Source organism: Thalassophryne amazonica, chromosome 17 (genome assembly GCF_902500255.1).
Source record: "Thalassophryne amazonica chromosome 17, fThaAma1.1, whole genome shotgun sequence".
NCBI lineage: Eukaryota > Metazoa > Chordata > Actinopteri > Batrachoidiformes > Batrachoididae > Thalassophryne > Thalassophryne amazonica.
In genome coordinates, this window is record NC_047119.1 from 26135885 (window position 1) to 26161206 (window position 25322).

The window sequence follows — 25322 nt, forward strand, 5'->3', positions numbered from 1 at the left end:
TGAGTGAGCCAGATAGGAAAAGAATGTGGTGCTGTGTGGGAGTTAGAGTCACACATGTTGTGTGGTCCCTTGTGAATCACTGCTAATTTCCAAATTTGGTCTACTTGTGGTTTGATTTTTGTCTGAATTGTGTGTGCCTTTCAAAGAAAGTACATACAGTACTTTGTAAGACTCTGAGGCACCATAATTCTGTTTAAATGTGGTTTATGTTTGCTACACACTCCCCCCCACCACCACCACCACCAGACCACCACCACTGTCATTAGTATGTGATACCCTCCTCAAAACTGACATGTCTTAATTGAAAGTAAATAGAAAATACTAAAGAGTGTTTTTTGTTTTTTGTTTTTTTTGTCTGTTATTCAAAAAACTAACATCAGCTTCATTAAAAATTACCTGCCAGCTTCATAGAATGATACCTGAAAGGGTCTTGGACTTAATTTTTATCAATCATTAAGAAATACAGTAGGCAAAACAATTCTCCAAAAAATGGGTGCTAAAAGGAGACTCATGAGGGAAGCCACCAAGACACCCAGGCAATTCTTAAGGCACTATAGGCTTCTGTGGCTGTAGTTAGAGGAAGTGGGGACAGTGCAGCTTCTGTCTGTTGCACCAACTAGCCACAGCTTCATAGTGGAGTTGCGAACAAAAGGATTTTCATACAACAAAAAATAAAATCTAGGCTTGAGTCTCCTGTGTGCTTTGTGGCAAACTCTAGCTGAAAGTCCACATCTTTTTAGAATAAGAAGGAACATTATTAATCCCCAAGGAAATTGTTTTGCCAGAGTGCCGCAACCGCCAACAGTAAACATTGCTTTTTTCTCTTTTTTTTTTAACAGTGAGAACAATGAGTACATGTTTATGCAAAATGACTAGAAGACACTTGCACAAGATGTTTGACAGTATTGCACATACAGTAGCTCTGAGTAACTGAAACACTCTGTTCATTAACTATTCATCCTGCAGAAGAGGGAGGAGTTATACAGTCTGATTGCCACAGGTAGGAAAGACTTCTTGTGGCATTCTGATTCGGTGGCCTTAGTCTTTGGCTGAAGGTGCTCTGACAGGACCTCAGTGTGGCATGCAGGGGGTGGGAGGTGTTGTCCCAGATGGTGAGCAGTTTTCTCAACATCCTCCTCTCCGAAACATCCATCACAGACTCCAGCTTCACCCCCAGGACAGAGCCAGCTCTCCCGATGAGGTTGTTGAGTTTGTTCATGTCAGCTGCCTTCAACCTGCTGCCCCAGCACACTACAGCATAGAAGATGGCGCTGGAGACCATCGAGTGATAAAACATCTGCAACATATTTCTGCAGACATTGAATGATCTGAGCCTCCTGAGGAAGTACAGTTGGCTCTGAACTTTCTTATACACAGGATCTGTGTTTACATTCCAGTCCAGTTTGTTGTCCATGTGGACACCCAGGTACTTGTAATAGTTCACAATGTCCACCTTAGTTCCATGGATGGTAACTGGGTTCAGACAGGTCTTCCGTCTTCTGAAGTCCACCACCAGCTCCTTCGTCATAGATACGCTGAGCTGCAGGTGGTTGAGTCCACACCACTCCACAAACCTGTCCACCACACTCCTGTACTCAGCCTCTTGGTCACTGCCGATGCAGTCCACACTGGCAGTCGTCCGAAAACTTCTGCAGGTGGCAGGACTGTGACCAGAACTTGAAGAATGAGATATAGAGTGTGAACAGAAAGGGAGACAGGACCATCCTGTGTGGTGCCCCCGTGCTGCTCCTGATGGTGTCAGATGTAATGTCCCGAAGCCACACATATTGTGGGCAGCCTGTGAGGTAGTTGGTAATCAAAGCCACCAGTGGAGCCTCCACCTTCATGTCACATAACTTATTGCTGAGCAAGTCAGGCCGGATGGTGTTGAATGCTGAAGAAAACCCTACTCTGCTCCACTCCATCATGAAGTTGATGATGCATCAGATAAATCTTCAGCGTTGTCGTGGGTGTTTTGGTGGTGTCCCTCACTAGTTTCCTCCTTGTAGTCAGTTTCTCTTGTACTCAGTTTCTGAGCACTGCCTTCTGCTAGAGTTGTACATATAGTGCCATACTGTTTGTACTTCTTAAAGATTTACATAAAAAAGTTCAAAAACATGTCCAGTGACTTGGAAATGTTCATGTCTCCATCCCATGACTTTTATAAAGAAAACATACTGGAAAATTTATTATTTATGTTAACAATAACCCTCACATTTAGTTTGTGGAATTATTTCTGGCCACTGCAAACAATGAGGCAGTGTATAAAAATGGCTGTGAATGCAATATTTTTTGTTAAACCCCTTGACTTAAACAATGCGAAACGTGTATTAATTGTTTCATTTCATCACTGCTCTGATAACCTACAGGGGCTAAATTAAATTGCTGGTGTCCAAATACCTTTGGACCCAACAGTAAATTTTCTTTTCAAGGTGAAGGGCAGTCACATGACATGTATTTGATTAACTTTTAATGCAAAGTACTTTCTTTTTTTTTAATAAATTATTTAATGTTTAAAGCTTGTTATTATTATTATTATTATTATTATTATTATTTGTGGATAATCTTTTAAAAAAAGTCGTCTAAAATATTTGTACTGTATTGTATGTCTTGTGTCCAAATATATATATATATATATATATATATATATATATATATATATATATATATATATATATACACTCAACAAAAATATAAACGCAACACTTTTGGTTTTGTTCCCATTTTGTATGAGATGAACTCAAAGATCTAAAACTTTTTCCACATACACAATATCACCATTTCCCTCAAATATTGTTCACAAACCAGTCTAAATCTGTGATAGTGAGCACTTCTCCTTTGCTGAGATAATCCATCCCACCTCACAGGTGTGCCATATCAAGATGCTGATTAGACACCATGATTAGTGCACAGGTGTGCCTTAGACTGCCCACAATAAAAGGCCACTCTGAAAGGTGCAGTTTTATCACACAGCACAATGCCACAGATGTCGCAAGATTTGAGGGAGCATGCAATTGGCATGCTGACAGCAGGAATGTCAACCAGAGCTGTTGCTCATGTATTGAATGTCTCCAAAGGCGTTTCAGAGAATTTGGCAGTACATCCAACCAGCCTCACAACCGCAGACCACGTGTAACCACACTAGCCCAGGACCTCCACATCCAGCATGTTCACCTCCAAGATCGTCTGAGACCAGCCACTCGGACAGCTGCTGAAACAATCGGTTTGCATAACCAAAGAATTTCTGTACAAACTGTCAGAAACCGTCTCAGGGAAGCTCATCTGCATGCTCATCATCCTCATCGTGGTCTCGACCTGACTCCAGTTCATCGTCGTAACCGACTTGAGTGGGCAAATGCTCACATTCGCTGGTGTTTGGCACGTTGGAGAGGTGTTCTCTTCACGGATGAATCCCGGTTCAGACTGTCCAGGGCAGATGGCAGACAGCGTGTGTGGCGTCGTGTGGGTGAGCGGTTTTCTGATGTTAATGTTGTGGATCGAGTGGCCCATGGTGGCGGTGGGGTTATGGTATGGGCAGGCGTCTGTTATGGACGAAGAACACAGGTGCATTTTATTGATGGCATTTTGAATGCACAGAGATACCGTGACGAGATCCTGAGGCCCATTGTTGTGCCATACATCCAAGAACATCACCTCATGTTGCAGCAGGATAATGCACGGCCCCATGTTGCAAGGATCTGTACACAATTCTTGGAAGCTGAAAATGTCCCAGTTCTTGCATGGCCGGCATACTCACCGGACATGTCACCCATTGAGCATGTTTGGGATGCTCTGGACCGGCATATACGACAGCGTGTACCAGTTCCTGCCAATATCCAGCAACTTCGCACAGCCATTGAAGAGGAGTGGACCAACATTCCACAGGCCACAATTGACAACCTGATCAACTCTATGGGAAGGAGATGTGTTGCACTGCATGAGGCAAATGGTGGTCACACCAGATACTGACTGGTATCCCCCCCAATAAAACAAAACTGCACCTTTCAGAGTGGCCTTTTATTGTGGGCAGTCTAAGACACACCTGTGCACTAATCATGGTGTCTAATCAGCATCTTGATATGGCACACCTGTGAGGTGGGATGGATTATCTCAGCAAAGGAGAAGTGCTCACTATCACAGATTTAGACTGGTTTGTGAACGATATTTGAGGGAAATGGTGATATTGTGTATGTGGAAAAAGTTTTAGATCTTTGAGTTCATCTCATCCAAAATGGGAGCAAAACCAAAAGTGTTGCGTTTATATTTTTGTTGAGTGTATATATATACAGAATAACAAAGCGTTGCAAATGAAAATAATCTATTTCAGCAGAAGTAATAAATAAATGTACAGCTCTAAAAAGCATGAAATAAGACCTGTTTGATTCAATGCATTCCTCTGTGTTTTGTCAAATATGAACTGTAGACAACAGTATCACGCTGATATGTAAATAACCAGCACATAAAATCTGTCATACAATCTGGTCTTTGCACCTACATACTCTGCAGGTTTGGTATTATTTTAGTGCAGTGCTCATATTTGAGTCCCGCATCCATCTTTTTGAGCCTGAGGTTTGAAACTGCCATTGATCTTCTGCACAGTTACAAGCCTGAACAGAAAGTCAAGTCAAGTCTATAAGCGTGCACTTCCACCACACTACAAAGCCACCTTGTCTTCATCCCAGTAGATAATCGGTCCATCCCCACATCTCAGAAATAACCATCTGCCTCAGCCAGGTGAAACGTGGGCATCCTCTTAGTCTTCTCCATCCGCTGGAGGAATGCCATAGGAATGCCACATGGCCAAAAGTATCATCACTGATGCTTCCGCAAATGATAATCCTCTGAGTCTCCCCAAGTAACCATTCACTGACACTGTCATTCCACCAATACCAAGGATCCTCCAAAGAGACCAAAGCCCACAAACATGCCTTAGCTCACTTGGTAGCATCCAAGTATAAAAAACATAAAGTAGGGCAGGAAGCATCAGGAACCTTGCACCTTCGGAAGAGTTTGGACCTTTGGAAACCTTTGACTGTCATTCTCCTGCAAAGATATCAGCATTGCCAAATACCTCTGTCCAGAAACCATGTGACTACATAAGAGCTTCTCAGATGTCTCCCAATCTCAAAGTATGAGTACCCAGAGACATGAATGTCACTGTACAGACAAGTGAATGTCTACAAGTTCAACACTTTGACTGCATAGGCTTTCGATAGAAAAGTCCACAAAGTCATTGGAAGCCTGGGTCTTAGTCTTGATCCAGGACAATCGCAAATCCAGACTCTCCTGTTCCTCACTCATCTTCACAAGTGGTGTAATCAGGGTATCCACTGATTCAGCAAAGATCACAACATCGTCTGCAAAGTCAGTGTCAGTAAGGTAAATATTTACTCACCAACAAAGCCACCTAAGTCGCTGGTTTCCAGAATCCTACCCGACACACAGTTCATGAAAGCATATATAAACAGTGTGGGAGCCAAAACACCTCCCTGAGGAACACCAGTTCACTGCAAAAATGGCTAATAAAAAAAAAGACTTGTTTAAAGAAAATTTGACTTAATTTTGTCTAAACAGAAAAATAATCTTGTCAAGCATTTTTTTTTTTTTACATAAGAAACAATGTCTTATTTGGGGAAATATATCTCACTTTTTCTTAAGTTTTTCCAGCTATTATCAAGCTGCATTAAACCAGTAACAAGGAAAGGCAATGGATTTCACATCATGCAAGCAAAGGAACAAGATTATTTTCCTTATTTTAAGACAGAAGCTAATCTTAAAATGAGGATTCTGTCTACTTTTAAGGCACATTTTGATTATTCAGTGCCTACACATTTTGGTAGTTTTGAGAATTCTAACCAAGTAAATTTTTCTTACCCCATTGGCAGTTTTTTTTTTTTTTTGATTTGGCTAGATTTCAGATTATTTGTCTTATTTTGAGAGGGCCAGTCTTTGCAGTGTTTGTTACTGGGAAAAATTCTGAATTCCTGCCCCTCACAGCAGTCACACTACCGTGTATAGGCTAACTATGTCCAACAACTTTCTGAGGATCCCACAAAGTGTCAGGATGTCCCAGAGAGCAGCCAGGCCAGCTGAATCAACATAGGCTGCCACAAAAAAAAAAAAAAAAAAAAAAAAAATCATTGCTGACATTGCTGATAGCAAGTGTGAAATAAAGCTCCTTTGACACTACAGGACACAAGAAAAAAAATTATATAAGTAGGTCAACAAAAGTATGTAATACGAAATAGGTAGTACACATTTAGGAACTATCATTAGAATATGCATATTATACAGCAGAAAACCCTGTTTCAGGGGTTGCATAAAGTCCAAAATCTACTTAAACTGAAACGCTTTTTCCCTTTCACTCAATTTCTGTCTTATGTAAAGGTTTCTATTTTTACACATTGCTTAATTGGACAGACTGAATAATATTGTTGCCTTTTCTCTCCTCTTTCACAGCCTGTGGGGCAGATATCACGCCCCAATCATTCTGTCTGGAATCTCTGAAAAACGGCCCTTTAAAAGATTCATAAGCTGCTAATGATATTATACAGCACAGTTCAAAAGCAAAAAGTGTGTGTGCATGTGTGTGTGTGTGTGGGGGGGGGGGGGGGGGGGTGTATACGTGCATTGTGAGAGCAGATGTTTGCAGGTAGCATATATTGCACACAAGTAATATGGGCTGTGTGGATCAGCTATCCAGTAACATGCACTGCAAAGTACTGTCAAGCATTTTGAGTTCTCCAGGCTGCATATATTGTATGCTGGGGTTGTACGCAGTAGTGCACCACTGCCTCACAGCGAAGGCCTATCTGTGTGCAATTTGCATGAACCGGATCCTATGGTTTCCTCCCACAGTCCAAAAACTAGCATAATACACTGTGACCAAGGTCAGAGCCTTGTCTCCAGAACACGTTCTGATCGGCCTACATATAAATCATAAAAAAACAGAGAAGAAGCTTGTGGTAATCGTGGACACAGACCAAGATGAAGCTGTGTGCCAAGTTTCAAGGAGATTTTTCAAGGAGCAGCCAAGTGAGAACTCTGAAAACCTCCACGTTACAAACACACGTTGCACGCTGACATCATTCTGTATTATTATCAAGATTAATAGCAAAGCAACACACAGCGCAAATGTCATTGATTGCTAGTTTCCAAATGATGCATTTGTCATTTCACACACAGCACCCATGTTGTTTAAACAGCAAGTGCAGTTATGGTCATCAGTGTGCACCCATGGGAGTGTCGGTGTTGAAATGAGGCGTGATCTGGCATCGTGCTGGTGTGTTGCTATCATGTTGCAGCTGAAAACAAGTGCACCATAAACATCAAAAACCTTGTTGAAAGTCTGGTGTGTGGCTTTCTGCTATCTATATAGCCAAACAGTCAGCTGCGCCTTACATAAGCAGATCCACAGAGGTACAGGCCACAAAGAAACATTTAAAAAGGAAATAACAAAATAGAAGTAAAATTAAAATAATAATAATAATAATAATAATAATAGTGTGTCTTTGATGACACAAACCTAAACAATTTATAATACTTTAAGACAGTAAATTAACATTAAACAATTACGTAATTAACATGAAATAAAAGGGTTGAGTTGTTCTTCTAAAAATTGTTGAGGTCTAAGGTTCTAAAAAATTGTGGACTCACACGCCATTCCAACTCATTACAAAAACTTTGCACAATTTATTACCACCCTTGAAAAATGTCAGCTACCTATTTTATAAACACTACCCAATCTAGAGCCTGTGGATCCCCACAGGCAATGCGCTAGTTATTATTACTATTATTATTAATTATTATTACATCAGGAGTGGTTGCCAAGTGGTTAATGCACTTAGTTTCAGCGCACAAGGTTCCCACTTCAACCCTAACCCCTGCCACATTCCTCTGTGTAATGTAAAGATGTGTCAAGAAGGGCATTCAGCTTAAACCTTTTGCCAATTCAACATGCAGATCCACCTCAGATCTGCTGTGGTGATTCCAAATGAAAACAAGCAGCCAAAGCGACTTACTTTTATTATTATTATTATGAACATGTGATTTTTTTTGGTATATAAATCACACAGGAATGTAACCCATTGTGCCCTTTGCTGTACTTTGCCCTTAGATTATTATGTAAATAAAGTAGGGTTGGACACGTCCCAAACCCATATGGATTATGCACTTTAGACCGTGTGCTATAGTTTCTCAAGATTTGGCCCAGATACGATGATGACTAAGAGGAAAAATACACAGAACGTGTGTAAAGATGAAAAAAGTGACATTGCCCTCACAAACATCACACTTTTATTTAAATTTTCTCCCCCATCAAAACCCTGTTCTTTGCTGTTTTTCTGTCTGATTAAAGCTTGCTAACCTAAGTCCCCACAGCCATCATCAGAGCGGCCTTTTAGCTGTTCCAACCAGAATAAGAGTCATTAAATTTTTGTTGCATGTCCACCAAAGACCCAGTTACAGATGGCTGTGTGTCAAAGCATCCTTGAGCAAGACAGTGGACTTCAAACTGGTCAGTCTTGATATGATATTAAAATCTGCACCCACTCAGTTTGGATATATTTTTCTCCAGGGTTTCTGCAGTATAGTCATCCAGTGTAAAAGCATTAATCCAGTTCAAAACCACATGAGGGTGGAGACTGGTGTGACGCTAAAGCAGCGATTCCCAATCTTGGTCCTCGGAACCCAAAGTATTGTATGTTTTCCCATTTGTTCCAGATCTACAGAGACCAAATCAGCTCAGTCAGTCTACACTACCTGATTTGACTCATTACGTGTAGTTAGAGCTGGGAGAAATGGAAAATGTGTGGTACTTTGGGATCCGAGGACCAGGATTGGGAAACACTGTGCTAAGCAATAATCCACCGCATAGAGATCTGGACAATAATAACCATGCGACTAAAGTTGGTAAGTTTTCTCTGTAATAGTTTTTGCACCTGTAGGTCCCTCCTTTTCAGAAGAGGAAACTCTTCAAAGACTTTTCAGGCCTTGATTCTAATGATGTTCCACTACCAGGAAAGTACAAGCCTCTTATTTATGTCAGTCACGGTTAGTGGTTCGATTTAGGGAGGTCAGATTCGAAATCAACACCCAAAAGTCCTTGGGGCAGCCCCCATTTGGGAACTGCTAATTTACGCCAATATTAAAAGTGTGATGAAACCCTTCATTTGCTGAAGACATACTTCACTAACCTGACAAAAAAATTATATGTATGATTTGCAGAGGGCATACAAAGAGAAGGACAACTGATGAGATTGGACAAAACAACTTGCAGCCACCATCTGCGTTGCTGCTTGTTTAGTAGAGCAAAGCTGTCAGGTATATTCAAGAGTGGAAGAAACAAAACAAGCCCAATATTGATCAAACCCAATCACTCTCTGTTGGCTAACTACTGGATCCTCTTTCCAAACATCTTGCCTACAGGCTTCCAGTCACCTCCTCCTCCCTCTGCTCATGTGCCGCTTTGTGCATAATAATATAATTTTGTTTTAGCTGCTCCCGTTTTCACTCAGGGTCAGGACTCCAGAATCAGTATGCATCTGCATGATATCATTTTTGCACTTTGGAATTCCCTTCCTGACAACTCCATGAAGAATGGGGAACAGTGTGGAATTGAATTGGGGACCTTCTGTTTGCACTACTATGCACAAGTGAAAATGAATGAAATGATCAGCTTGGGATTGGAATCTAAAGTGAACACAACTTTTAAAGTGATTGTGATATTTTTTAAAGCTGAAAAATACATTCATTTTCTATACCCACTTACTGTAACCAAAGGTCACAGGAGGCCTAGAGCCTATCCCAGCAAACATAGGGTGTGAGGTGGGATACATCCTGGAGAGGACACCAGTCTGTCGCACGACCACGTATGGACAGAATAACACATTCAAACACACACCTATGGTCAATTTGGAGTCACCAATTCATCTAATCTGCATGTATTTGAAGTGGGGGGGGGGGGGGGGGGGGGCTGGAGCACCCGCAAGGAACCCATGCGAATACGAGAAGAATATGCCAACTCCACACAGAAAGAACCATGCGGGACGCGATCCCACAATCTTCTTGCTGTGAGACAACAGTGCTACCCACTGCCCAACCTGAAAAATACAAGCCATGTTTTTGCTGTATATTGAGGCCCATTAGTGCCAGCAGCAACATAGCATCAGATGGTATCCTTGACTTTGAGATTGAGGTCAGGATCAGGTAAATTTTAAGGTTGTCTCTGCTGTCAAAGTGGCATCTGACTTGCCACCAAATTTGAAGTATATCAAGCAGTAGTGCTCTCTACTTTATTGCATGGATGTGAGGCTTGGTGTCCCTAGCAATGACACCTTAAACAAATAGATACACTCCAACAATGGCATCTCTGGTTCTTAATGCACCTAACCTGCCAGGACAAAGTACCCAACACAGAAGTTCCATCCATGGGCCAACATGTCTTCAGCATCTTCCATTGTCCTGAGTGTACAACAGTGTTGGATGGGCCATGTGGGCAATATGAAGGATGGACACTAGGGATCTGGAGATTAATCTATATGAATCGGTATCTAGATACAAACGTGCAGTGTGAGTGTATCGATTCATTCAGTGTGCATTGATTCAATTGTCGTCTGAAATCACGATGGATCAGTCACTGCATGCTTGCATTGATTTTTTGCAACGGCACATTGACTGCACCATCACTGACGGAAGCCTGAAAGCATATTTCTACTGCAACAAATCGATTTCAACATGGAGGCCCATGACAACAGCAGCAAGCAGTTGGACGCCATTTCTGATGCACCTAAAACATTTAAATCAGGTGTTTGGAAATATTTTGGCTTTTTTTTTTTTTAAAAGATTGAAAACTTGACAAGACGCAGGTTGTTTGGAAAGAATCCTGTGTCACCACTGCACCACTCGGCAAGACTGGTAAGAAAGTATCTCAAATGACTTTTGCCAAGGCGGTACTCTGTCAATGACTGACTCACTTTAAGTCACTCATTGAGAGTGATGATGTCTTACTGTTTACTGTACTGTTTCAGCTCTGACAGTGTGATCAAACAGGTTCCACATGAGGGAAGGGATTCTTGTTCCTTAATGTTGCATCTGGTAAATTTGCTGCTTATAAGGAGTAAAACCTGGAGCAAACCTGGAGCTGGCAGCCGCAATAAAATCAAATCTTCTAACACCGTCTTCCCTGACCACGACGATTACTTCACAGATCCGAAAAATCAGCCATCAAAATCCAAAGTCTGTGTTCCGCTTCCAGCAGAGAAATGTGTTCCAGTAGAAATTAGAAAGGCCTCTGTCTTGATTAGAATCAGAACTGTATCGCACCAAATCGCATCGTATCGCATAGTATCGCATTGTGAGGAATTGAATCGTCGTCAAATACATATCAAATCACAATGAATCGAGAACAGAGGTGAATCGTATCGCATCATATCATTGTTATTGTCATGTATCGAAAGATGTATCATATCGCTGGTAGTGTATCAAGGTGCATATCGAATTGGTGTCAGTGATGAGATTCACATCCCTAATGGACACCTGCCGAGAATATCCTGTATGGGCAACTCTCTGCAGGACAGAGAACAACAGTGACAGAGACTGCAGCACAAGGATGTGCTATACAACAACCTAAAGAAGGGTGGCATGCCAACTAGCATCTGGGAAAATGTGGCAGGAAATTGGAATGTGTGGGAAAATGCAGTTGACAGGGGTGTGGCCCGAGAAGGGAGGATGGCCTAGCAGAGGTTTAATGGAAGCGCTACTGCATAAGAACTGAAAGATCCATCCAACAGCCTGACCACACTGGAATCTACATGTGCAGTTTCTGTGGCTGTGCTAGTAATAGCCGTACTAGCCACTTGAGCAAACAAGCCCCAGTACCCCCAACCAAACCCCAATCTGAAACCCCAACTCCTCCTAACAGGGCTATTCCACTAAGCACCGTTTCTTCCTGTTTAATCAAGAAACTCCACAACAGCAAATCCTGGCACATTTTGAAGCATAATAGTAACTTCATGATGTATCTTTTTCAGTCTTGAACAACTTTGGTAAATGTAGCAGTTACGACCATCATCAGCACCAGATTGGAACTCGGGATCCAATTTTTGGACTGTTCAAAAATTTCATCTTGATTCTCGAAATCATTGATAGTATGTGGTAATTTCTGGGTATGCTTCAATCATGTTTGAACTTCTTGAAACGGAGTATCTGTAGTGACTACTGCTTGAAACTTGTTTGATTGTGATCCATCGGGGTAAACATTTAAAGCCACAGCAGTGTTTGTTGTGGTTTTTGTTCAAAGTTAAAAAATCCTAAAAATCAGTCCGCCTTTTGCATCTCTGCATGCTTCATTTCGGACCACAGCAGCACGTCTGAGACAGAGTCTTTTCAGACAAAGCAATCAAATGAATTTAATGGGATTATTAACCATCAGATGACAAGGTAAAACCTCTTAAATCATTGTATAGTCAGTTTTAAGGAGAAACAAGGCAAAATTCCATGACGCTTTGAAATATCCAACGCGCATTGAACACATCAGCTAGCAGCTTGTTTAGCCGCGGCGCTGTGATCACTTCCACCATCTTTTATGATGAAATGATGCTGAATTTATGTGGAAATGATTGTTGTACTAAAGCTTTAGATATCTGTCACTGAGATAGATGATGACTGGAGTGCAGTTTGAAGCAGAAACGAGGTGTTAATCCGTGAACCGCGTCATCAGGGGGACTGATTTTTAGGGGGAGCGTTCGATCTGTGACGCTGGATTAAGGCGCTTCATCCCCTTTTTGCACTTTTTTGGCTCATGCGTGACCGTAGTAGAATGGTGCCCTGTGTAATGGGGTGAAAGATGGGTGGAGAGAGAGAGAGCGAGACAGAGACAGATGTAGGCCTGGGTTTGATTTGGACTTGAACAATCAAGACAGGTCAGACAGGTAGTCTGACCTGTCTCGATTGTTCAAGTCCACCCAGCTGTAAATGGGTACCAGCCTTGGCTACATCAGACTTCCGTCCTGTTTCGGGGCAAGTTATAGACACATCTACTTCATGCTACAGAATCTAGGGACGAATAGGCCTCAAGGCCTGTAGAGGACTGACTTCTTATTCTGTTTGAGTGTGGAGTTAATATAAAAAGCCATCTTCAAAGGCTTACATGTTTGCACTTGCAAACCCAGAAGACTTACAGAAGATGACAGAAAGGAGCGTATCTCGAGAGCACCATTATTGTCTTAACTTAAACTGGTAAAATCATGTTTAATAATCACATTGCATGCAGCAGTTCTGTTAGTTAATAGAACTGATTTAGACAAGAGACTGCTAGACTGCATCTACAAAAAAATTAAAAGCTAATGCACGCTTTGAGTGTGAGACAAAGTGATACAAAATGGAGTTAAAAAGAAGGAAAAACACAGATAAAAGACATTTTTATTACAGCTTTCTGCTAATCCTTGTGCCTGCCCTGTAATGTGATTTCCACCAGTCGATTGCCCCTCCGGTCACACACAAAAAAAGGATGTTCACATTAGACCGTCGTCTCACTCTGTTTTTTTTTTAACATACACACACAAAATCCTTTCTCTCACCTCTGTCATGTGAATGAGATAGAATCGCAGTTCTTCAACATAATCTGAAAAACACAGAGACACAATTATCAGAATCAGCTTTATTGGCCAAGTATGTCTGCATGTAAAAGGAGTCTGACTCCGGTTTAACATAGCCCTTGTAGTGCCTACAGTAAAAACATTAAGCAGGGCACTATGCAAAAGGCAATATATAGTATATGCACAAGAATATACAATAATGTATGAGGTTTATATTTGTCATGTCTGAGTTTTGGTCAGCTGTTCTGCATATTTGTGCAACAGGAGTTCATCATCGTGTTCATCAGGGTGACAATCCTGTGGAAAGAAGCAGTTCTTGTACCTGGCTGTTTTATATAGAAATCCATATTTCAATCTATAATTCTCTTAATGGATATACGACTATGTATCATGATACAAAAAGCATTAAAAATCTTTTTGCATTGCATTAAAGAGCTACTCATAGAACATCCAGTTACATAGTTACATCCAGGTTAGGCAGAGTGCTTGTCCATCCCCACCTCTCAAAAGTAGGCATCTATGTGCTACAGCCAGGTAAACCGTGGGCTTTGGTTTGTGGGGTCCCCAACACTGAGGGACCTGCATGCTGGACCATGTCCAGAGAAGTGCACCACATGGCCAAAATGTCTTTGCTAACACTCCCTCATCTGTGTCTCCCTAAGTAATCCACTCATTCAAAACAAAGTTCTCTGGCACCTTACACTATTATTACATTTTCACTTAAAAGTTTTCATTACGTTAGGATTCGTTAAGCCGTTAAAAAGCCGAGTGTGAGGAAAATTTATATGCTCATGCAACCTTGTGATAGCATCTTTGCGACAGAATGCTTTTTTTCATACAGAAACTACTGACACCTTTGAACCCTGCACAAGAAATTGTTGTAATTGTCTTCCCGGATGCGGATTGTGCAAACTGTGACCTGACCAGAGGCTAATCTTGTGAAACCCAACAAAGCTATCCATATATACCAAAAGCAGATGACCCATACATGCCTGCATAATAGATGTGTTGTACTGGCAGTTTCATGCTCCTCCTATACAAGAGTGTTCAAGCCCAGAGCTCAGTGAACACTGTTGACTGTGTTCCCTTGCTGGAAGTACTCATTAAAGGGCTTTAAACTTATTTGTTTCATCTCGTGTGATCTCTAACTTTTATTTAAAAATTATTCTGACAGTCTGGCGAGCCAGCCAGGAGCTCCACACCTATCTCCTCTCACCGATGGACGATGCAGTGCCACCTGAAACCTCTTTTTGGGAGACACAGTCATTCCTGGGCAAGAGGAATGGTTGCAAGCTCCTCAAACCTAAAGGAAGTGTGAACGTCAGAGACTCTGTGACAATGAGTGAGTAGTACATTTACTTTCATTTAAGGAGAGGTGTTCTGACATCCAGATTGACCCATAAATGAGCAGCAAAAAGTAGCTTTCACAAGGTAGATGGATTCCAATAATCCTTTGAGGTAGGAGAATAGTATTGTCCGAGTGTAGGAAATTATTTTCCGAGAAGTAGTGCAACCAAAGGGTTACCATGAAAACATTAGAGCGGGTCTGATGTAGTTATAAAATTGGTTAAAAAAAAAGAGGGTAATTCCAGGGGGAGGACACCATTCCAGATGAACAGTATATGTTCAAAAAAGAGAAAAGATAATTGCAAATTCTTAAGATTATGGGATAAATAATTTTGAAGGGGAAATAAAATGGATGAATGTAATGTAGAGTGTGGTAGATACTGTAAATAAAAGTAATACCAAAAAGAAGGACAGATGTAAGTATAGATATGATGAGGCGAGACACTGGCTGAAGGAAGCAAGGGACAGACAGGATGAAAATGAAAAGAAGGGAAAAGAAAGTCAACATAGACAGGACAAGAATGAGGAACGCACTGCTGCATTTTTGAAACCTGAAGATAATGGATGAGACGTTTATTACAGGAGAATGGGTGAGGATGATGTATTGGGGCCCTTCCCAGAACCTCCCGTGTGACATCAGATTCTTATTTAAAAATTATTCTGACACCGGGAGTATTGCAGATTTCCAGCATGGAGGCAACAAGGCCAATGTGCAAGCTTTGCACGTGCACCACGGGTGCCGATTAATCATCTACACTGCATTCACAGGCCTTCAGAAAACAGATGGGCCGGCTGGGCTGCTAGATAACTTTCACAGGCAGAGTACCAACTTTCCACCAGGAAACCATGAATTCTGTGTTCAGAAATATCCACTGTGGGTGTTTAAGATAGATATTTAAATATATATATATATGTTAAAATTAGGCCCTTTTTTGCATTTAAAAAGTAATTTGTTAATGTAGAAGGGCAGATAATAGTTGATTTTGTGAAAAGGATGGAAATCCTTGTGGTGAATACCTACTTCAGGAAAAGGGAGGAGCACAGGGTGGCATATAAGAGTGGATAAGGTGCACACAGGTGGACTAGAAATGATGTGAAAACATGCAGGGATAGTTTATTTAGTACCCTGTCAAATGGCATACACATGAAACTGGAAAGATGTTAGTGGGAGTGTGTGTATGAGGCCGTAAACACAGTGAGCTCAGCGCAGCACATGCACTGAAGTTAAAAAGTGAGGTGCGCCACGGCTGCCAGTGTGTGACATTCACAACATTACACACGTGTTTAGTGAACACAGGGAGACAATTGGGGGCCTTCTAAGAATCACTACAGCAGTAGTTTCACCATCAAGAAAAAAAACATAATAATAACAAAAAATATATTTGAATGTGCACATGCCCAAATGTGCCTGCGCTGGTTTTCATTCGGAACAATTATACAAATATACTATTTAACCACCAAGCAGCCACCCAGCGCACACTAATTGGAAAAAAAAACTGCAGATGTGGTGAAGGAGACATCTAGGAAGGTACTGAGTGTGACATCTGCAGAGCGCAAGGAAGACAAGGAGACTTGGTGGTGGAACAAAGCTGTCCAGGAAAGCATAAAAAGAAAGAGGCTGGCAAAAAAGAATTGGGATATTCGGAGAGATGAAGAAAGTAGGCAGGAGTAAAAGGAGATGTGATGTAAGTTGAATAGAGAAGTGGCAAAAGCTAAGAAAAAGGCATATAGTGAGCTATACAAGAAGTTGAACACTAAGGAAGGACAAAACAACTTGCACTGATTGGCCAGACAAAGGGGCAGAGCTGGAAAGGATGTGCAGCAGGTTAGGGTGGTAAAAGGATCAAATGCTAATGTGCTGACAAGCCAGGAGAGTATGTTGAGAAGGTGGAGGAAATATTTTGAGGAGCTGGTGAATGAAGAAAATAAGAGAGAGAAAAGGCCAGATGATGTGGAAAGAGTAAATCAGGAAGTGTAAGAGATTAGTAAGGATGAAGTGAAGGCAGCTATGAAGAGAATGAAGAGTGAAAAGGCAGCAAGCTAGGCTTAGAAAACAGGTGAAGATCTGCGAGCAGCAATATGATTTCTTCCAGAGAAAGAGCACAACAGATGCAATGTTTGCTCTGACAGTACTGATGAAGAAGTATAGGGAGGGCCAGAAGGAGTTACACTGTGTGTTTTTTGGATTTAGAGAATGCTTATGACAGGGTGCCAAAAGAGGAGTTGTGATATTGCATGAGGAAGTTTGGAGTGACAGAGAAGTATGTGAGGGTAATGCAGGACATGTACAAGGATAGTGTGACAGCGGTGAGATGCACAGTAGGAATGACAGACTCATTCAAGGTGGAGGTGGTATTACACCATGGATCAGCTCTGAGTCCTTTCTTGTTTACAATGGTGATGCACAGGTTGACTGATGAGATCAGACAGGAGTCTCCATGGGCTATGATGTTTGCAGGTGACATTGTGATCTGTAGTGAGAGTAGAGAGCAGGATGAGTCTAGCTTAGAAAGGTGGAGATATGCTCTGGAGAGATGGGGAATGAAAGTCAGTAGGAGCAAGACTGAGTACATGTGTGTGAATGAGAGGGAGGCCAGTGGAAGAGTGCAGTTACCAAGAGTAGGAGTGGGGAAAGTAGATGAGTTTAAATACTTGGGCTCAACTGTCCAAAGTAATGGAGAGTGTGGTTAAGAGGGGTGAAGAAGAGAGTGCAGGCAAAGTGGAGTGGGTGGAGAAAGGTGGGAAAAGTGATCTGTGACAGAAGAATATCAGCAAGAGTGAAGCGGAAAGTCTTCAAGACAGTAGTGAGGCCAGCTATGTTGTCCGGCTTCGAGACGGTGGCACTAACAAAAAGACAGGAGGCAGAGCTGAAGATGTTGCAACTGTCTTTGGGAGTGACGAGAGTGGACAGAACTAGGAATAAACATATTAGAGGGACAACTCAGGTGGGACAGTTTGGAGACAAAGTCAGAGATTGAGATGGTTTGGACATGTGCAGAGGAGGGACCCAGGTTATATAGGGAGAAGGATGCTGAGGATGGAGCCACCAAGCAGGAGGGGAAGAAGGAGACCAAAGAGGAGGTTTATGGATGTGCTGAGGGAGAACATGCAGGTGGTTGGTGTGACAGAGGAAGATACAGACAGAGGACAGGGTGAGATGGAAACAATTGATCTGCTGTGGCGACCCCTAACAGGAGCAGCTGAAGGGGAAGAAGAAGAAAAACTAATTTGTTGTCACCTTTCATGTTTGGCAAAACGTAATCAACTAAACTACTGATTGCAAATCATGTTCAGAAATATCATGCAGAGTACCACACTGGATGTTTTGCTCAGTCTATGTGTATGGTGTCCCAATCGCTTCTATTTTGAATTTCACATTGAAATTTATGGAATAGGAAAAAACTAAACTTTTATGTTTTGTGCCAAAACATCTTCCAGATTGGTAAAAATACTTTGAATGAATTGTATCTTCAGCCATGAACAGTCAATCAAGTTGAATTGTAAGCAGACTATCATCTCACTTTTTGTTCATTCTTTCACCATGTTTTCTTCCCTCTTTTGCACCCTGCACATTTTTGCTTCAGTTTCGCTCTGACAGAAATCGACTAGCTCCTTATCAAAATGCGCATAAGGCAGCGTTTTTAAAGCAGCTGCTTCCATCCACCTATAATTCAGTAAACTTGCCCCTCTGTGAGGCAAGCCCGTGGGTCTGGACTCAAGATATATGGTTTTAATCGAATGCCCCCCAAACCAAATAATCTATATGCTCTGCTGATGATTACTCTTTTAATCATGAGTAAACACACACGTGAGGCCACATAGTGATTGACAATCGTGTGTGATGTGTAAGATCACGCCGACAAACGGCTTGGCCCTTGGGTGGCATTCATAATAATGATTAAATATGTTCTGGAGAGATGGAGCTCATCTTTTCAACCCTGCAAACTCTCTCTTCTCATTCTTCCTTCTGTTGTTCTCTGGTGCCAAAGAGCGGGGTGGTTCCGGTTGTAATGGTAAAAATGTATTCAACTTAACAGCTACTTATACACACAAACGCACATGTGCAGTCGTGCCAAATTACATTATATGTTTGTATTCGCGCAGCTATGTGTGTAGTTCTGCAGCTGCAGTATATTCCAGATACAGGTCCATGAAGCAGAGAGATGTTGGTGCATTACTAACAATGCACTAATTAACACCAAATTCTCAAGCGAGCCACTGTTAAATCATGATTCAGCAAATCACTATGCCTTTAATCTTTGTCATTAAGTTTGCAGTTTCCAGTAAGCACATGTATAAATGGTACAAAGCTTATCTGTGCTGTTGGGGCTGTAATAAAAGCTGCCAATAAAAAGTAATTGGGACACCATGTGCTGCCTACTGTGGATCTGTCTCTACACACACACAGAGCAAAACATCCAGTGCGGCGTGCTGCATGATATTTATGAACATGATGTGCTTTTAAATTTGTTATAACTGAGTGCAGCTCATTGCATTCCAAAAGAAACGTTGTTGTTGTAAAGCCAGTTTTCATAAATGTCCTTCAGTATCAGCAAAGGTCAGGTTAGGTCAGGTTTGGAAGCATATGCAGAAGCATTTACTGAACATAAAGTCTGAAGGACCTAAATGAGACAGTGAGGACTTTCTAGGCATGCGAGATGCAAATAAAGAAAAATGCTTAAAATGGTGGGGGGTTAAGAGGGCCTTAGTTGGGGAGCTTGGGTGGTGAAGCCCCCCAGAAGCTGAAGGTTTTTAGCCATGCTAATGCTCCCAGAAGCATTTGCTGAAATAAAGTGTGAAGGACCTAAATGAGATGGTGAGGGTTTTTGTCAGGCAACCCCCCCCCCCCCCCCAAAAAAAAAGCTGAAGGGTTTTAGTCATGCTAATGCTCCCCAGAAGCATTTACTGAAAAAAAATGTCTGAAGGACCTAAATGGCATGGTGAGATGCTGAAGAGCTTCACTCCTTCATGTCTGGGGCATATACATATTACCAAAGATGCATAGTCATCACATTTGGTCAGTGTTTAGCTCCCAAGTCTCATACCAATATAGTAAGAAAGGAAGCACCAGAACTCTAAAGGTTTGGACCTTCGATCTCCTGCAAAGGTGGTGCCATCACAAAACACCTCGAACTATGGACCTCATCACTCCATAAGATGTGTCTGAATCTCAAAAGCATAGGCACCAGAGACATAAACTCCACTGCTGAGAAAAGTCAATCTCTCAACCAGATTGACAGTTTTACTGCCTACAGATATTTCAGATCGCTGAGTCCAGAAAGTCACTGGCAGCCTGGATCTTGATCAAGGATAGTCACAAACCCAGACAAAGGCAACTAAGTTGCTTAATTCCATAATCCTACCCAACACCCAGTTCATGCAGACAATGAACTGGGTAAGAGCAATAACCAATCCTGACAAAGGCCAGAATTCACTGGAAGAAGTCAGCGGTTCTATCTCCACTCTACAACCCCAATTTCAATGAAGTTGGGGCGTTGTGCAAAATGTAACTAAAAACAGAATATAATGATTTGCAAATCCTCTTCAACCTATATTCAATTGAATACATGACAAAGACAAGATATTTAATGTTCAAACTGATAAACTTTATTGTTTTTGTGCAAATATTTGCTCATTTTGAAATGGATGCCTGCAACATGTTTCAAAAAAGCTGGGATAGGGGCAACAAAAGACTGGGAAAGTTGATCAATGCTCAAAGAACACCTGTTTGGAACATTCCACAGGTGAACAGGTTAATTGGAAATAGGTGAGTGTCATGATTGGGTATAAAAGGAGCATCTCCCAAAAATAGTCTAACAGTTTAAGAACAATGTTTGTCATCATTCAATTGCAAGGAATTTAGGGATTCCATCATCTACAGTCCACAATACAATCAGAAGATTCAGAGAATATGGAGAACTTTCTACATGTTTTTATTTACATTTCACACAACATCCCAACTTCATTGGAATTGGGGTTATACACAGCACTCAAAGTACTTGTGTATTGGCTGGTTATGATATCAAGCAACCTATTGGGCATTCTGTGATTCCTTAACGTTTTACAGAGCAACATGGTCAACATTTACGATAAACCAACATAGACTACAAAGAAGCACTGCCGATACTCACGCTTAGCTAGGATGCAGTAAATGGTTGACTCCCTGGGCATGAAACCACACCACTCCCATTACTGAGTAGCAAGGAACTGACACCGTGAAGAATGCTCCGTTCAGGTACGTGGCCCAGCACAGAGTCATGTAATATCCCTGTAATCCTGGGGATCACCCTTAATTTTTCAGAGTGGGATAACAAGTCCTTTCTTCTAGTCAGTATGGATGATACCCATCTCCCACATCAAAACAAAGATTGCTTGCAGTGCTAGGAAAACAGCATCTCCACCCACTTGGAGGAGCTTCACTCTTACTCCCGCCCCACAGATCCATGGAGCTTTTCCTGCCCTTAGCTGATTCACCACCTTTGCAATTTTGCTGATATTTGATGGTTTACACCTGATGTCGTGGGAGCTTGGGAAGCTGTACATTGCAGTGGCTGTGCTCTCTTTGATCCACAGACGTGGAAGAGGCCAGATTTTAGTGGGTGGATACACCTAGTATTGGTCTGATCACTCTGATGGTCGACATACTGAAGGAATGGTGGGCCGGCTCCTCCCTGCAGTGTCAGGTATCACCCTGTCAGTAAGCATCTTCTGAAGCTATGATGTAGGTGTTCTTTGGCTGTCCTGTCTGTTGTCTCAGTGTGAATGTGGTGAGTGAAATCTCAGTGAAGGTATAGGTGCTTGTGGTGGGTGTTGGTGTTGCTGTGGTGCACTTACAGTAACCTGATATGTAATGTTGACCCAACACTGGATATACTCATCAAACCTCCACAAGTTTGGCCTATAAACAGCACAGGAAAGTAAGCAAACCGGTACGTACAGAAATCTACCAAAATGACGACTTTCTTGGGACTCAAAGGAAAGGTCTTAAAGGACAAGTTGTTCTTGACAACAACAGTCATATTAAAAGAATGCGAGGAACCGAACCTCTGAGTGATCGACTCGCCTTTGACATTTACGTCATATTACAAATATTCCACTTTAAAAACAAAAAAAAGTACAAGAAAGGGTAAGGAAAAAAAAACAAAAACATGAGTATCAGTGTCTGCAGAAATATCAAAAACACATTTTTCTGATCTTCTGCTGTGATCTACACAGTGCAGGCAACACCCCAGATAAACTGACCGAAATTATACCTGCAGTAGACACAGGTCATAAAAAAAATCTCAAGATGGCCGACTTTTTGTAACCTGGAACAAAACAACCCCATCCACCTTTTAAATGCCCATTTCAAATTTGTCAATTAATTTTTGGTTGCAGGAAAGGATTTTTAGTGGCCATCATTAATGTAAAAATACATATCATACCCATTTAAAAAACTGTGTTTTTAACAATGAACAGCAGAGGTCAGTATTGAATATATTTTGGATTTTCAACAAAAAGCAGCCAAATGATATCATGCACATACAGTTAAAGGGCCTTTCACTGAAAAGCTCAAAATATTTTTAAGGTTAAATTCATGGATTTTAAAACATCCTGACACAAATTTAAAAGCACACCTGGTTTTGCTGTATTTCCTGTTTATTCTGCCACATAACATGAAGCTGCATTGCCTTTAGAGCTTCATAAAACCTTTTGGTTTTGACACATTTGGTAAATTTGGTGCTTTAATGTGAGCGAGATATCACTTTTTTTCCCACGCCCTGCAGTCTGGTATCATCAGAGGTGACACGAACACAGGAAAGCCCCTACACTGAACTCGTAGCATGTCACTGCACACACACCCTCACTGAAACAAACACAATCCGCCGGTGCCTCTTTCCTGAGCGAGCCTGCCAAATCGAAACAACAATGACAGGCAGCGGGCTGGAGATGCATGTCTGTGTGTGTCCGCTCGTGAAACATACACATGGCGCACTGCATCCCTGCCCTGGAGATCAGTAATTGTTAGAGTGATGTGTGGAGGTCAGTAGTGCCGTCTGTGGGGAGGGCAGAGGAGGGCAGAGGAGCTCAGATTACACCGCATTAGGCTGCTTTGTTTTAAATTTGTCTTGTGTTCATTCAAGAAGCAAATCGTAAGTGGGTCATTCAAACTTAGCTGAAAACATGAATGCGTTTTTATGTTCCAACACCCCCACCAAAGTCGCAGAGCAAGCTGCTGCTCATGCAAGTGTGTAAGAATAAGAAATAACTTTATTAATCCAGAAGGAAATCATTTGCCAGAGTGCCGAAACAGTAAACGGTGCTTTTTTTCTTTTCTTTTTATAGTGAGAACACTGAGTACAAGTTTATGCGAAATGACTGAAAGACACATGCACAAGACAGTACTGCACATTGCTCTGAGTAACTGAAACACTCTGATTGTTATGTATTCATCCTGCAGAAGGGGGAGGAGTTATACAGTCTGACTGCCACAGGTAGGAAAGACCTCCTGTTGTGTTCTGTGGTGCACCTCGGTGGCCTCAGTCTTTGGCTGAAGGTGCTTTGACAGGACATCAGTGTGGCATGCAGGGGGTGCAAGGTGTTTTCCCGGATGGTGAGCAGTTTCATCAACATCCTCCTCTCTGACACCTCCACCACAGACTCCAGCTCCACCCCCAGGACAGAGCCAGCTCTCCTGATGAGTTTGTTGAGTTTGTTCATGTCAGCTGCCTTCAGCCTGCTGCCTCAGCACACTACAGCGTAGAAGACGACGCTGGAGACCACCGAGTGCTAAAACATCGGCAACATATTTCTCCAGACATTGAAAGATCTGCGCCTCATGAGGAAGTACAGTCGGCTCTGACCTTTCTTATACACAGCATCTATGTTTGTAGTCCAGTCCAGTTTGTTGTCAATGTGGACACCCAGGTACTTGTAGCAATCCACAGTTTTTAGCAGTATGCCAACATTTTCCCCCTTACATATTGTTAAAATATAGCATTCTACAGTAGCATGGAGAGGTCACAACACTATCAAATGCAGAAAATGCGAATACAAAAAAAAGACTGCTTCAATTCTACAACAGGATGCTCCATTAAAAAACATCTTCCAAACTGAGAATAACAAAGAAATATAACCCACATTTGATTTGTTAACTTGTCTGCAACAAATTCACACAAAACATGAAAAACAGCCACAACACAATAAAAGTGCTCACAACACAAAAGAGGCTTCCGCCAAGAGAACCTTTAAACAACACAACTCATCATCTCAATAGATCCTACTAAAACGTGTTACCCTGTAAATTAGCGCTAATCTCAAAAATATTACCCCATTTACTATGACAGCTTTTAGCATCCTCATGCAGCACACATTACGATACTGTTGGGCGACTGGACAATACAATGCTCATTTTGAGGTTTGTTTACTGCTCGAAATCATTACAACAGAACTGATGCCTGGCATACATCTCTCAACTTTTAATCCTTCACATTATAATTTGGCAGCCACACGACTCTGTGTACACCTGATCCCATCAGGTGTCAGATGTTAAGCACAGTCGGTCCTGATGAGACCACTTATGAACCCCAAGAGCTGCACATGTTTCTCCAAGTTGGACCGGAGTTGTGCCCGGAAGGGCATCCAGAAACAAATCCTCGATTATACAGTAGTCTACAAACTGCAGCATCAGCGACAGACAGTACAGTCTCATGTTTTTGGTGTTTTTCCATGATACCATCACAAAATGTATTAATACATTTTTGTGACATGGTCACCCATCACTGAGTAATGTTAACCTCAACCCTAACCTGAAACCCTACCTCAAATGCCCCATCCCCGTGTCACCCCAAATTTTGTGATACTATCACGAAAATCTACTATATTTTGTGAGAGTATCACAAACTAATAGATTAAATCGCTTTTGTCATCATGAACTTGCCGTGAGATCGGGTTACGAAAGAATAGAGCAAAATATCACTCACTCACTCATCTACAACCGCTTACTCCAGTTAAGGGTCACAGAGGGACTGAAGCCTATCCCAGCAGTCATAGGGAGTGAGGCAGGGTACACCCTAGACAGGACGCCAGCCTGTCGCAGGGCCACAAATAGACAAACAAACACATTCACAATCGCACGCACACCTACGAACAATTTTAAAGTTTCCAATCCACTTAACCTGCATGTCTTTGGATGTGGGACTAAGCTGGAGCACCCAAAGAGAACCCATGCAAACACAGGGAGAACATACAAACTCTACACAGAAAGGCCACAGGTGGGAATCGAACCCATGACCTTCTTGCTGTGAGGCAACAGTGCTAAACACTAATCCACATGCTGCCTAGAGTAAAATATATCCTATATCAATAGCGAGACAGGCATTAAAATACCTTTTCTGTATA

The 25322-nt window shown here is 41.8% G+C and overlaps 1 protein-coding gene across 5 annotated transcripts in view; it reads right to left on the reverse strand.

Annotated features, from left to right (window-relative positions):
* Positions 1–25322, reverse strand: part of rgs3a (regulator of G protein signaling 3a) — a 288184-nt gene that overhangs the window by 130355 nt on the left and 132507 nt on the right. For 4 of the 5 annotated variants that reach the window (XM_034192752.1, XM_034192750.1, XM_034192751.1 and 1 more), the window contains one exon: positions 13578–13621. In XM_034192752.1, coding sequence (XP_034048643.1) covers positions 13578–13621 — 44 coding nt within the window. Of the gene's footprint in view, positions 1–13577; positions 13622–21073; positions 21294–25322 lie in introns of those variants that run through there. The other variant, XM_034192755.1, reaches the window with a different exon arrangement.